Source organism: Musca autumnalis, unplaced genomic scaffold (assembly GCF_047663935.1).
Source record: "Musca autumnalis isolate F117 unplaced genomic scaffold, ASM4766393v1 scaffold_1, whole genome shotgun sequence".
Lineage (NCBI taxonomy): Eukaryota > Metazoa > Arthropoda > Insecta > Diptera > Muscidae > Musca > Musca autumnalis.
The window spans coordinates 235,092,598-235,108,526 of record NW_027411644.1 but is presented as its reverse complement, the minus strand read 5'-3'; the positions used below and the strand labels follow the sequence as shown (position 1 = coordinate 235,108,526).

The window sequence follows — 15,929 nt, the reverse complement described above, 5'->3', positions numbered from 1 at the left end:
ATTACATCGAAATCAGTTCAGATTTGGATATAGCTCCCATATATATTTTCGCCCGATTTCACGTATTTGCTGCACCAAACTCGCTATATACAACCGAATTTGATGAAATTTGGACTGTGTGACTGGATTCGGTCCAAAAATAAATGTGCCAAATTACAACGGAATCGGTTCAGATTTGAATATAGCTCCCATATATATTTTCGCCCGATTTCACGTATTTGCTGTACCAAACACGCTATATACGACCGAATTTGATGAAATTTGGTTTGTGTGACTGAATTCGGTCTAAAAATAAATGTGCCAAATTATATCGAAATTGGTTCAGATTTGGATATAGCTCCCATATATATTTTCGGCCGATTTCACGTATTTGCTGTACCAAACACGCTATATACGACCGAATTTGATAAAATTTGGTTTGTGTGACTGAATTCGGTCTAAAACTAACTGTGCCAAATTATATCGAAATCGGTTCAGATTTGGATATAGCTCGCATATATATTTTCGCCCGATTTCACGTATTTGCTGCACCAAACACGCTATATACGACCGAATTTGATGAACTTTGGAATGTGTGACTGGATTCGGTCCAAAAATAAATGTGCCAAATTATATCGAAATCGGTTCAGATTTGGATATAGCTCGCATATATATTTTCGCCCAATTTCACGTATTTGCTGCACCAAACACCCTATATACGACCGAATTTGATGAAATTTGGATTGTGTGACTGAATTCGGTCTAAAAATAAATGTGCTAAATTATATCGAAATCGGTTCAGATTTGGATATAGCTCCCATATATATTTTCGCCCGATTTCACGTATTTGCTGTACCAAACACGCTATATACGACCGAATTTGATGAAATTTGGATTGTGTGACTGAATTCGGTCTAAAAATAAATGTGCTAAATTACAGCGGAGTCGGTTCAGATTTGGATATAGCTCCCATATATATTTTCGGCCGATTTCACGTACTTGCTGCACCAAACACGCTATATACGACCGAATTTGATGAAATTTGGATTGTGTGACTGAATTGGGTGTAAAAATAAATGTGCCAAATTATATCGAAATCGGTTCAGATTTGGATATAGCTCCCATATATATTTTCGCCCGATTTCACGTATTTGCTGTACCAAACACGCTATATTCGACCGAATTTGATGAAATTTGGATTGTGTGACTGAATTCGGTCTAGGAATAAATGTGCCAAATTACATCGAAATCGGTCTAGATTTGGATATAGCTCCCATATATATTTTCGGCCGATTTGACGTATTTGCTGCACCAATCACGCTATATACGACGGAATTTGATGAAATTTGGATTGTGTGACTGGATTCGGCCCAAAAATAAATGTGCCAAATTACAACGAAATCGGTTCAGATTTGGATATAGCTCCCATATACATTTTCGCCCGATTTCACGTATTTGCTGTACCAAACACGCTATATACGACAGAATTTGATGAAATTTGGTTTGTGTGACTGAATTCGGTATAAAAATAAATGTGCCAAATTATATCGAAATTGGTTGAGATTTGGATATAGCTCCCATATATATTTTCGCCCGATTTCACGTATTTGCTGCACCAAACACGCTATATACGACCGAATTTGATGAAATTTGTTTTGTGTGACTGAATTCGGTCTAAAAATAAATGTGCCAAATTATATCGAAATCGGTTCAGATTTGGATATAGCTCCCATATATATTTTCGGCCGATTTCACGTATTTGCTGCACCAAACACGCTATATACGACCGAATTTGATGAAATTTGGTTTGTGCGACTGAATTTGGTCTAAAAATAAATGTGCCAAATTATATCGAAATCGGTTCAGATTTGGATATAGCTCCTATATATATGTTCGCCCGATTTCACGTATTTGCTGCACCAAACACGCTATATTTGAACGTCCGAATTTGATGAAATTTGGATTGTGTGACTGGATTCGGTCTAAAAACAAATTACAACGAAATCGGTTCAGATTTGGATATATGTAGCTCCCATATACATATATTTTCGGCCGATTTGACGTATTTGCTGTACCAAACACGCTATATACGACCGAATTTGATGAAATTTGGATTGTGTGACTGGATTCGGTCCAAAAATAAATGTGCCAAATTACAACGGAATCGGTTCAGATTTGGATATAGCTCCCATATATATTTTCGGCCGATTTGAATTATTTTCTGCACCAAACATGCTATATACGACCGAATTTGATGAAATTTGGTTTGTGTGACTGAATTCGGTCTAGAAATAAATGTGCCAAATTACAACGAAATCGGTTCAGATTTGGATATAGCTCCCATAGATATTTTCGGCCGATTTGACGTATTTTCTGCACCAAACACGCTATATATGTTTGATTTGGATGAAATTTGGATTGTGTGACTGAATTCGGTCTAAAAATAAATGTGCTAAATTACAACGAAATCGGTTCAGATTTGGATATAGCTCCCATATATTTTTTCGCCCGATTTCACGTATTTGCTGCACCAAACACCCTATATACGACCGAATTTGATGAAATTTGGATTGTGTGACTGCATTCGGTCCAAAAATAAATGTGCCAAATTATATCGAAATCGGTTCAGATTTGGATATAGCTCCCATAGATATTTTCGGCCGATTTGACGTATTTGCGGCACCAAACACCCTATATACCACCGAATTTAATGAAATTTGGTTTGTGTGACTGGATTCGGTCCAAAAATAAATGTGCCAAATTACAACGAAATCGGTTCAGATTTGGATATAGCTCCCATATATATTTTCGCCCGATTTCACGTATTTGCTGCAACAAACACGCAACATAGCACCGAATTTGATGAAATTTGGACTGTGTGACTGGATTCGGTCCAAAAATAAATGTGCCAAATTACAACGGAATCGGTTCAGATTTGAATATAGCTCCCATATACATATATTTTCGGCCGATTAGACGCCCAAATGGTAACTATGGTAAAAATTTCAGCCCGATCCGAGAGGTGCCCATAAACAACCTAAAGGTGTTACAAGTACTAAATCTCCGAAATGTCAAGACCCATATCTCGGGAAGTATGAAATTCCCCCCGCAAAATAATATATCGTTGTGTTCAGGGTAGCAAGGGCTACCTATGGTAAAAATTTCAGCCAGATCCGAGAGGTGCCCCTAAACGACACTTGTTCCCAAATAATTAACAAAATTTCTATATATTTTCAATATTCCATTTTATAAAGCAATGTATTTATGTATGTGTGTATGAGTACATACATGCATTAAAACATAAACTTGTGTTGACCCCACCTTGTTAAAATTTTAAGAAGCCAAATTCAACTCTATGGGAATATATTTTTAACTTAATACTTAGTGAAACTTTCAATTTTGCACAATTGCCCTTCATTAAAAATATGTTTTTTTAAATGTCATCAATTATTATGAATATCTATTTTTTGACAACAGTAAATTAAATGAAGAAGAAACATTTTTTGCTTTATAAAAAATGTCTACTGTCAAAATGTTTACACTACAATTTATTCTCGCTACACTTTTCTCTCTTTGACATGGGAAATTTTACTCCACACAAAAACACACCCCACACTACCACCCACCCACCCGCTACACAAGCAATAAAAGCAACAATACACAAGGCACCTCACACTCAAAAGAAAAATCCTCCAATTCAATAATCCCATAAGAAGAAAATTGCTGAAAATCATAGAGAACAAAAAACACAAAGAAGAGCAGCGAATATAGTGAATATAGTAGTAGAGAGTATGAGAGAGCAAGGGAGCACTATTGATATTTGACAGAAGAACCAAAATATACACATTGTATCTCTGCTCAAATAAATCGCAATAGATAGAGAATTTTTTCTACAATTTTTTGCCACTGCTGATATCAGTTTTTTTTTTTGCTCAATACTAGTTTTTTCGATACTGCAAAATTTAGAAATTTTGTTGTAATTTGTTGTTAATCCAAATTAGTTTTTATTTATGATTTTCGTTTGCAAGGGGTTAATACAAATTCTGAAGTTGGGCTTTTTTCTTCCATTCCACTACTGGGGAGTCCAAAACTGTTTCAGATGTATAGAACTTTTTTTTTGGTTAATTTTATTTCATTTCACTACACTACACTTTGACTTTTTGGGGGTTACATTTTATGGTGTTTCACGAAAAATTTATAATTTAAAACAATGACTGAATTTTCTTTAAAATACTTTGTTTCTTGTTTGGAACTATTTCTGTTTTTTTATTTTTCATATTTTGTGTGTATAGAAAAAATTTTATGCACAAGAAAAAAAACTTTCCTTTGAATGATTTCTATACACACACACAAACACACACTAGCGCCCGAAAACGACAACGACGACGACAGCGTAAAAGAAGAGGACTACGACCAACCAATTCGATCCCACGAACTTTTACAGGCACTGCCAAACACTACTATTCCTCCAATGCTCATATACAGCAGGAACTTGCCACACATATACACACAGGCACACACACACACATTTTATTGTATAGGGGAAAAAACGATGGAAATTTTGTTATATTACATTTTTTCTCGTTTGCATTATAGAAATTTTCTTCTTGGTTGAACTTCAAAATTTTTTTCTTTTCTTGTTTCACTTTGGTTTGCTGCTGCTGCTTGTGTAATAACTTTTTTCCATTTAAATTTCTTTACTTTTTCTTTGCTTAACAATAAATAAATTACTTTTGTATGCTTTTTTATTAAACTATAACATATTTAATTAAGTTTTTTTTTTCTTCTTGTATTTTTTTCTATATATATTTTATATAGAGATTTCTTTATATATGTATATATGTGTATGTATTTATATATATATTTTAAAGTATTGTGCCCTGTCGAACGTATGCAGAGACACCTACTGCTTTCCGTGGTGGTTCGGACTCGTATGCGCTCAGACTGTGGCAAAAAAGTTCTCGCCAACCAAAAAGGCACACAAACACACACACCCCCATTTAGAATTTCCTTGTAACATTTTTGTTCCCACTTCAACAGTGGGAAATTTTACTCTCGCAGGTGTTCTCTGAGCGAACACAGAAGTATCATCACATTGACTTTTTGGTCAGTTGTTGAGTTATCCCACCACATTTGGAGCCTCTTGGAGCGAAACTCACTCTCATTACAATGCTCTCCTTTGGTAAAATGTTCACCGTATATGTGTGCGTGTGTTTCCATATCCTTTTTTCCGTTGTGGTAAATATTATGTTTTCTTTTGTGTGTTTGTTTCTACTTTTGGATTTCCTCTTTGAGTTCTAAATTCATTCTATTTGACTCATACTCCACTACCCTCCCCTCCCACCCCTTTCAGTTATATTTTTATGTATGGCTATTTTCGTAATATAAATCAACAATTTATTGAAAAGGAGACAAAATAAGTATGCGTGTGTGTGAGTGTTCTTGTATAAGACAGTGTTGCCAGACGAAGAAAAACTGTTTACATTTCGTAACGGAAATGATATTTTTGAAATTATAGTGACGTAGGGGATGGAAGATACCAAGGAAAGGTCCTGACCGGTTTTAACATGGCAAAGCCCAGGATTTATCTTGGTCCCTTTTTCATCTCAAGTGAACACTGACCTCCCCGTGGTGTCACCTGGGGAACTGCCTTTAACACCCGTTAAAGGTAGTGAGCTAACATGTGCCGCATTACATGAGGTAGTACACCACATAGAGAGGACCTTCGAAATGAAGATGTACACACTCGCAGTTTGCATCGACATAGAAGGTGCTTTCAACAACGTCAGCACGGAAACGCTGATCCACTCCTTAGACGAATTTCGTGTAGACAGAACGCTGAGGAACTGGATACACGACATGCTAAGGAACAGATGGATAAGCTGCGCGCTACATGACGTAAGAAGAAGAGACAAAGTAGGGCAGGGAACGCCACAGGGGGGATTTTATCGCCGCTTCTGTGGGTCACTACCATAAATAGTCTACTAAGGTCCTTAACCAAGGAAGGATTTGAACCAGTCTGTTATGCAGACGACGTTATAATACTTCTAAGGGGAAAGAATCCAAATCTACTTTGCAGGAGAGCCGAAGAGGCTCTAAATATAGCTTACAACTGGGCTAGACCAAGAGGTCTTAATGTTAACCCGGAAAAAACAGAGTTATGTCTTTTCACTAGGAAAACGAAATTGGGCTCCATAGAGGAACCAGTTTTCCTGAATAAGACATTAACTATATCTCCAACAGTTAAATATCTGGGGGTAATCCTAGATAGGAAACTCAAATGGAAAGACCATATCCAGGAAAGGGCTGCCAAAGCACACAGATGTTGGTCAACTTGTAGAAGGGCTATAGGCTCAAAATGGGGTTTTAATCCTAGAATGATACACTGGCTATACAGAAGCGTAATAAGACCGATTCTTACTTACGAATCTGTTGTATGGTGGACAGCTATGGACAAAAAGTACAATGTGGAAACATTGCAAAAAGTCCAAAGAATGTGTTGCGTAGGCATTAGCGGGGCGATGAGGACTACACCAACTAGGGCTTTAGAGACAATTCTATTTGTCCACCCGATAGAAATACAGGTAAGGTATGAAGCAGCCATCGCGGCTATAAGACTGAAAGCGATGAGCGAGTGGATCGAAAGAGACCACCAAACATACCACCAATGCATATTACGGTTCACAACGGGTGAATCTATAAATCATATAGTATCGGACCGGATACCAGAATCAAGTGAAGTAGCTCTGTGTGAAGTTCTAATACCGGACAGAGATATGTGGATCGATGGAACCCTTGCACAGATTCCCGCTGGAAGCTGCGGGTTTACGGACGAGGCTGTGTTAGGGGGGAGAACGGGACTGGGTCTTTATATCGTAGACACGGAAACGAGGATCTCCCTTCGTCTGCCGGATCATAACACGAAATCCGAGCGATCACAGAATGTCTGAACTGGTTTAAAACAAATACAAGGCCACTCACAGTTAACATCCTTACGGATAGTAAAGCAGCAATTAGAGCTATAACAAGTAAGGCAACAATATCGAAAACTGTCTTAGAGTGTAAAAATGCAATTAACGACTATTCCCATTATGGCTCGGTAAACATTATATGGGTACCAGGACACATAGGGATTACGGGAAACGAAGTAGCAAACTCCTTAGCAAAACAAGCCAGGGAGCTACCTACAGAAAGTCTAGACAATGCCAAACCTTTAAAGGCGGCGCGTATAGAACTAAAAGCTTGGGCAAAGAATGCTCATGTATCCCTATGGAATAACCAGGAAAAGGGAAAAACTACAAAAATCCTATGGGGAAACCCAGACCAGGACAAAACAAGTGACCTCCTAGTGATGAGTAAAAAGGATATCAGTAGACTGATCGGTGTCCTCACAGGGCATCTAGGACTACAAGCGCATCTGCACAGGATAGGCTGTGCAGAGAATAGTGAATGCAGGGCATGTGTCGAGGACAACGAAACGTTGGAACACTATCTCTGCCACTGTCAGGCTTTCACAAACTTGAGAACTCAACTAATGGGAAACGACATAATTACAGGACTCGACCATATCAAGGACATCGGGTTCAAAAACTTGAGGGACTACGTCAATAGGACGGAACTCCTAAACTAACAACAACTTCCAGGACACATAAAATTAGAGAGCACAACAGGCCTCTTCTGGCTTCAGTGTATGGCCTTTCTTTTTATGGACATGTGGTGATCTTGAATCACCCCTCTTTTCAACCTAACCTAACCTAACATGTGCCGCGCGTTCACCCATAAGAACGTTAAAAACTTGGGTTTGGGCGTCGGGTTAGTGACCCTCTCCTAGAAAAAACAGCCTACTATGAAAAAACGAAAGAAATGAAAAACAAACCCCTCTAAGGTTGACGAACCCCGCAAACGTTTTAAGAACCATGATCTGCGAATCTGCACCTGGAATGTTCGCACTCTTTATAGAGAAGGTGCAGTCTTCGCATTGGCAGACCTACTTGAAAAGTACAAGGCCGATATTACTGCCATACAGGAAATACGATGGATTGGGAAAGACGTTACAACAACACCTAAAGGTGACGCACTGTATTATAGCTGCCATGACGTAAAGCATGAGTTTTGATGCGGATTCGTAGTTGGTCGGAAGTTTAAACATCTGGTCTCCAGCTTCACCCCAGTGAATGAAAGACTTGCTGCAATTCGAATAAAAGCCAAATTCTTCAACATCAGCTTTATTTGCGCTCATGCTCCCACTGAAGACAAGGACGAACAGACCAAAGATATATTTTACGAGCGCTTAGAAGAAACATATGACCGTTGCCCTGCCCATGACATTAAAATCATTCTAGGCGATTTTAATGCCAAAATTGGAAAGGTGAATATCTTTGGCCCAACAGTCGGGAAATTCAGTCTCCACAGTGAAACATCTGACAATGGTATGAGGCTGATAGACTTTGCAGCTGCAAAAAACATGGTATTTAGCAGTACCAGATTTAATCATCTCGATATTCATAAGGGCACCTGGCTGTCTCCAGATCAAAGAACAAGTAATCAAATTGATCATGTTGTAATAGATGGAAGACATTCATCCAGCGTGTTGGATGTACGATCGTTCCGAGGCGCAAACATTGATTCGGACCACTACCTTGTTGCAGCAATGGTACGTACCCGTCTAAACGTTGCAAATAAAGCACGAACAGACACTACACGAAAGTTAGACATCGGTAAGCTGCAATCACAACAGATAGCCACTGCATATTCAACTCAACTAGCACAATTGCTTAATCAAAGCACTCCTCTTTCCGATAACATATCAGCGCAATGGCAAAGCATTGCCCACTCCATGCAAACAGCCGCAAAATCCATACTTGGATACCAGAGACCTCCACCAAGGAATCCATAGTATGATCAGGAGTGTCGTGCTGCCACCGAAGAGAAAAATGCGGCTACTTTAAAATCCGTAGCAACGCGTAGCGCACGAGAGAGATACAGGGTGAAAAGGAGGGAGGAGAAACGTCTTTTTCGCAGGAAAAAAAGAGAGATGGAAAAGCGGGAGTGTGAAAAAATCGAGATGTACAGGAGCCAGAATGAAGTCCGAAAATTCTACCAGGCACATCCTCCTGTATGTGGTATCCAATAGCAGCGAAGACGACGAATATACCACAGTCCCAATCCCAGAAGATGGTATTGAATGTATACCGCCCAGCCAAGATGAGGTAAAGACAGCAATAAATCGGCTGAAGAATAATAAGGCAGCAGGAGCTGATGGCTTACAAGCCGAGCCGTTCACAACCGGAGGCGACACGCTGATAAGGTGTATTCATCAACTAGTTAGCACCTTCTGGCAGGAAGAACGAGTACCCGACGATTGTAACCTGAGTATCCTGTGCCCCGTCCACAAGAAGGGAGATAAGACTGTATGCTCTAACTATAGGGGCATAAGTCTGCTCCCTATTGCCTACAAGATCGTGTCAGGGATATTGTGCGAACGACTAAAGCCTATGGTCAACGGGATAATTGGACCATACCAATGCGGCTTTAGACCAGGCAAGTCCACCATTGACCAGATATTTACCCTGCGCCAAATCCTGGAGAAGACCCAAGAGATGCAGATCGACACCTACCACCTTTTTGTCGATTATAAAGCAGCCTTCGACAGCCCGCTGCGGTCAAAGGTATTCCAAGCCAAGACTGAATATGGTATCCCCGCAAATCTCATCCGGCTTTGTAAAATGACTTTAACTGACACGAGGTCCTCAGTTGAAATAGGAAAGAACCTCTCCGAAGAGTTTGATACCAAAAGAGGTTTCAGGCAGGGAGACCGCGTTTCGTGTAACCTATTCAACATTTTGCTGGAAAAGGTAATACGAGATGCAAATGTCAAAAGAAATGGCACAATTTACACCAATAGCCACATGTTACTTGCTTACGCTGATGACATAGACATCATGGGACGATCAGTAAAGGAAGTAACTGATACCTTTAGGAAGGTCGAAGCAGAATCTGCGAAAGTGGGTCTGGCGGTAAACGGCGAAAAGACCAAACTGATAATGTCGACGCGCAAAGCGTCCATAGAGCTCGGACCAACTGTGGAAGTTGAGGTAGTTAAAGACTTCGTCTACCTCGGCACTGCCATAAACACAACAAACAACATCAGTTGTGAAATAAGAAGAAGAATTGTATTGGCCAACAGATGCTACTATGGTTTAAGTAAGCAATTTAAAAACAAAACCACATCTCGTCAAACAAAAATAACACTACACAAAACGCTGATACTACCCGTGCTAATGTATGGCTCCGAAGCATGGGTACTTGCGCAAGCAGATAAGGCAGTGCTTAGTGTGTTTGAGAGGAAAATTCTTCGAAAGATCTACGGGCCGATTTGCGTTGACGGCGACGTCGTATGAACCACGAGCTGTATCTGCTATACAACGACATCAATATTTTTAAACGTATCGAGATGCAACGATTGCGTTGGCTAGGCCTCATCATAAGAATGAGCGATGATGAACCCGCTAAAAAGGCGTATGAATACATTCCACATGGCGGTGCACGCAGAATCGGCAAGCCTAAGCTTCGATGGAGCATATAAGTGGATGAAGAAATGAAAAGACGCGGTATTCCAAAAAGCGAAGCGAAAAACAGAGAGGATTGGAGATCCTTTCTTAGTTCGGTCTATGGAACAAATGTTCTGTAATGGGCCAGTTAAGTAAGTATGTTAGGGCGTCTGAGTTTTTATCGTACTTATGGCTCACTACTTTTAACGGGCGTTAGAGGCAGTTTCCCAGGTGACACATCGGGGAGGTCAGTGTTCACGTGAGATGAAGTGGGGACCAAGATAAGTCCTAGGTTTAACCATGACCATTACTTACATCCCCTGCGTCTTATTTGCTACACTTACCTGCTAAACACAATGTCCATTGAATAAAAATCCGTAAAATATTAATTTTTTATTGAGCAAATATTTATTATAATAATTTTTTGTGTATAATATTTATTTTTAATATTTTTTGATGTGTCTATGCACACACAATTATATTAAATATAAAGTTTTTGGAATGAAAATGAGAAAAATATTTAAGGGAGACAAATAATAACTAAAACTAAAACAAAGATCAGATTAATTTGTTTTATCGACTGTGTCTTTTTCTTCTTTTTTACAGTGTTTTTTTGTGCTAAAGTGAATTACAAAAAAAAAATAAAAATTATAAAATCGTTTAAAACTTAAGTAGAATTAAGGCCATTTTCTTTGTTTTGTGTTTTACTTGTTAATAATACTACACGCACACAAGGACATATCAAACAACGAATTATGATGTTATATAAAGCTGGGGAGAGGAGGATTTTTTTTAAATTGGTGGCTGGTAGAGATATATATTTTGATATATATATAGAGCGATATTGGTATGTTTGTATAAAAGCACTCCTTGATTGGTATTTGGTTGGTTTGTATAAATGTTTCTTTAAAAATTTAATATTGGATGAGAGATTTGAAAAAACTTGGTCAAAAATATGTTGTTGTTAATTTGAATTTTGTTGAAATGTTTGTTTTTTAAGGACAGCTTTAGATTTCTATTACATTTGTTGTACTAACACACACACATACACACAGAGTACCGTATTTGTTCAGTAGGAGATTTATCCAAGACCATGATCATCAAAGAAACCTTGTGGAGTTTCATCCTGAAAAGAAATAAAAAATCCATGGCAAATATTATAAAAATTTATTCGTTACTTTTATTAAAAGTACAAAAAAGCCTTTATTTATAATGTCTTCATGAGATTCTACAAAAATGTAAACAACAATGTATTGAAATATATTTTGAAAATCAATATTGATTTCAATGTTTCCAACCATCATAAAGTCATATAAAAAGCGGGATCTAATTTAAATAATTTAATTAATACCCTTACTTTGGTAGGTGATTGACAGCCGGAATGATCTCATTAACGGACCATATCATCTTGAACATTGCTAGGTCCAGGTTTTTATGAACTTATTGCCAAATCGAAAAAGATACTACAGTGAACCACTTCCTCCAAAAAAATATTTTAAAATACTTCAAAAAAATTATTTTAAAATACCAACGTCTTCAAAAAAGTTATTTTAAAAAACCCACGTCTTCAGAAACCATATTTTAAAAAATCCACCTCCTAAAATATTTTAAAGATCCACGTCTTCAAAAAAAACTATTTTAAAATATCTAGGTTTTCAAAAAAAACTTTTAAAATATCCAGGTATTCAAAAAATTATTTTGAAAAATCTACGTCTTGAAAAAATATTTTGCAAAATCTACGTCTTGAAAAATATTTTGAAAAATCTACGTCTTGAAAAAAGTATTTTGAAAAATCCACGTCTTCAAAAAATTATTTTGAAAAATCCGCGTCTACAAAAAAATATTTCTATAAAATCCACGTTTTCAAAAAATTATTTTTAAAAATCCACGACTTAAAAAATTAATTTGAAATATCCACGTCTTAAAAAATTAATTTAAAATATCCACGTCTTAAAAAATTAATTTGAAATATCCACGTCTTAAAAAAAATTATTTTAAAAAATCCACGTCTTCAAAAACTTATTTTGAAAAATCCGCGTCTACAAAAAAACATGTCTATAAAATCCACGTTTTCCAAAAATTATTTTTAGAAATCCACGAATTAAAAAAAATATTTTTAAAAAATCTACGCCTTCAAAAAATTATTTTGAAAAATCCACACCTTAAAAAATTTTTCCGAAAAATCCACGACGTAAAAAAAATATTTTTAAAAAGCCACGTCTTCAAAACTATTTCTGAATAATCCGCGTATCCAAAAAATATTTCTATAAAATCCACGTTTTAAAAATCCACCACTTAAAAAAAATTTTTTGTAAAATCCACGTCTTCATAAAATTTATTTTGAATAATCCCCGTCTACAAAAAAATTATGTTTTAAAATCCACGTCTTCAAAAAAATATTTTGAAAAATCCACGTCTTCAAAAACTTATTTTGAAAAATCCGCATCTAAAAAAATATTTTCATAAAATCCAAGTCTTCTAAAAATTATTTTGAAAGATCCAAGTCTTCAAAAATTATTTTTAAAAATCCACGACTTAAAAAAATATTTTTATAAAATCCGCGTATACAAAAAAAAATATTATTAAAAATCCACGACTTAAAAAAAAAAATTTTTATAAAATCCGCGTATACAAAAAAAAATATTTTTATAAAATCCACGTTTTCAAAAAATAATTTTAAAAGATCCAAGCCTAAAAAAACTTATTTTGAAAAATCCGCGTCTACAAAAAAAAATAGCTTTATACAATCCACGTCTTCAAAAAATTATTATGAAAGCTTCACGTCTAAAACAACGTTACTTTGAAAAATCTGCGTCTACAAAAAACAATTTATAAAATCCACGCCTTAAAAAAATTATTTTGGATAATCCACGTCTTCAAAAAATTATTTTGAAAAAACCTCGTCTTCAAAGAATTATTTTGAAAAATCCACGTCTAAAAAACTTATTTTGAAAAATCCGCGTCTAAAAAAACTTATTTTGAAAAATCCGAGTCTACAAAATAATATTTTTTAAAATCCGCGTCTACCAAAAATATTTTTTAAAATCAACGTCTTCAAAAATATACGCTTCTTCAAAAAATTATTTTGAAAAATTCATGTCTAAAAAACTAATTTTGAAAAATCCGCGTCTACAAAAATATATTTTTTAAAATCCGCGTCTACAAAAAAAAATATTTTTATAAAATCCACGTCTTCACAAAATTATTTTGAAAGATCCATACTTTGAAAGATCCACGTCTAAAAAACGATACTTTGAAAGATCCACGTCTAAAAAACGATACTTTGAAAGAAATAAAATCCACGACTTCAAAAAATTATTTTGAAAAAACCTCGTCTTAAAAAAATTATTTTGAAAAATACACGTCTAAAAAATTTATTTTGAAAGATACACGTCTAAAAAATTTATTTTGAAAAATCCGCGTCTACAAAAAAATATTTTTCGTTAAAAAAATTATTTTTAAAAAGTCCACGTTCAAAAAAATTATGTTTAAAACATCCACATTCAAAAAAATTATTTTTAAAACATCCACGTTCAAAAAAAATATTTTTAAAAAATCCACGTTCAAAAAATTATTTAATAAAATCCACGATCAAAAAATTTTGTTTTAAAATATCCACTTTCAAAAAATTAATTTGATAAAATTCACGCTCAAAAAATTAATTTTATAAAATCCACGTCTACAAAAAAATTATTTTGAAAACTGTACGTCTAAAAAAATAATTTTTATAAAATTCAAGTCTACAAAATATTATTTTTAAAACATCCACGTTCAAAAAAATTATTTTTAAAAAATCCACGTTCAAAAAAATTATTCAATAAAATCCACGATCAAAAAATTTTGTTTTAAAATATCCACGTTCCAAAAATTAATTTGATAAAATTCACGCTCAAAAAATTAATTTTATAAAATCCACGTCTACAAAAACATTATTTTGAAAACTGTACGTCTAAAAAAATAATTTTTATAAAAATCAAGTCTACAAAATATTATTTTAAAAAAATCCACGTCTTCAAAAAAATGTATTTAAAAAATCCACGCCTTTAACAAATTATTTTAAAAAATTCACGTTTTCGAAAAAATTGTTTTAAAAAATCCAAGACTTCGAAATATTTATTTTAAAAAATTCACGCCTTCGAAAAAAAATATTTTTATAAAATCGACGTCTTCAAAAACTGTTTTGAAAAATCTGTCTTCAAAAACAATTTTTTTTGAAAAAATTTACGTTTTCAAAGAAATATTTTAAAAAATTCAAGTCTTCAAAAAATGCATTTAAAAAAATCCACTCACTTCCTCATAAAAATTATTTTAAAAATACACGTGTTTAAAAAATATTTTAAAAAATCCACTTCTTCAATTTTTTTCTTTTTGTTAATCCACATCTTGAAGACAACATTTTACAATACGCAAGACTCTAGGGGTCACATTCGGCAGCATGTACACGTCGTCCGCGCATGCCACAGCTATCTTGACAAACTGAGATGTATGAACAAGGTCCTCAAATGCCTAGCAGAACTTGGGGTTCATATAAAGAAACCTTGTTGTCCACATATGATGCGTGTTCCACGATTATAACTGCCACGCGATAGAAAAACATTCAAACCTGTCGAAATGCCGCCCTGAGAAGTGCAACAGCGGGCCTCCTCAGTGGACATGAGGAGACAAAGATTCTTCCAGTCTGCCGTACTCTGGTTACAATACTTTCCTAATCAGCATATTGTGGATAGAACCCCCACACCGAGGCATGTTAGGAGGGATCTTCTGATCTAGAAAGTGAGTTCCAACGTTACAGGAAAGAATGCCTAGATTAGGTTTAAATAGAAATCACACAAATGCGGTCGCAGATGCCATAAATAGATATCGTGTGAATGACACCGTGCAAAACAAATGCCCATAATGTTGAACAGACCCGCACCATACACTGCACCTGTTCAAATGCCCTGCCAAACATACCCAACTAACTCCAGTAGATCTGTGGTTACATCCCATCGAAACAGCCACGTCCCTAGAACTGGAGATAGACCCAGGGTCAGATTAAGCAGAAACATGAATTTACAATTCATGGACTAAGACAGTGAAGTAGCAACTCAAAATCAAGATCGGGGATAGGACCATTCCAACTGTTAGTTACTGGGAGTTACCTTTGACAGATTGCTGGTACTCTCCAAGCATGCGTCAGTCCTGAAATCTAAAGTCCAGAAACGGAACAATGTGCTCAAACCCATCTCGGGATTCTTTTGGCTACCCATGAAGCAGTCCGCCGATCAGTCCCTAATTACGCTGCGCTCATATCGAGACCTTCCCGCGAAAAGGATGTAAGCGACATTTTTACGATTTTCTTTTTTTTTACGGAAATTGATAAAGAATATTCCAACACACCATCTCCCAAATTTTTAGAAC

General features: G+C 35.8%; 2 protein-coding genes across 26 annotated transcripts in view; both read right to left on the bottom strand.

Moving 5' to 3' along the window:
* LOC141389243 (diacylglycerol kinase theta) overlaps positions 1 to 4,969 on the bottom strand; it is a 140,167-nt gene extending 135,198 nt beyond the window's left edge. For 8 of the 25 annotated variants that reach the window (XM_073960499.1, XM_073960501.1, XM_073960512.1 and 5 more), the window contains exon 1: positions 4,711 to 4,945. The gene's annotated coding sequence lies outside the window, so the exon portion shown is untranslated. Of the gene's footprint in view, positions 1 to 4,150; positions 4,442 to 4,552 lie in introns of those variants that run through there. The other 17 variants (XM_073960513.1, XM_073960516.1, XM_073960508.1 and 14 more) reach the window with 7 other exon arrangements.
* Positions 4,970 to 10,918: 5,949 nt separating this feature from the next.
* The window catches only part of AP-1sigma (AP-1 complex subunit sigma-2), a 35,051-nt gene continuing 30,040 nt past the window's right edge, over positions 10,919 to 15,929 (bottom strand). Inside the window, exon 5 of the mRNA XM_073960524.1 lies at positions 10,919 to 11,655. Coding sequence (XP_073816625.1) covers positions 11,611 to 11,655 — 45 coding nt within the window. The 3' untranslated portion in view covers positions 10,919 to 11,610. The remainder of the gene's footprint in view (positions 11,656 to 15,929) is intronic.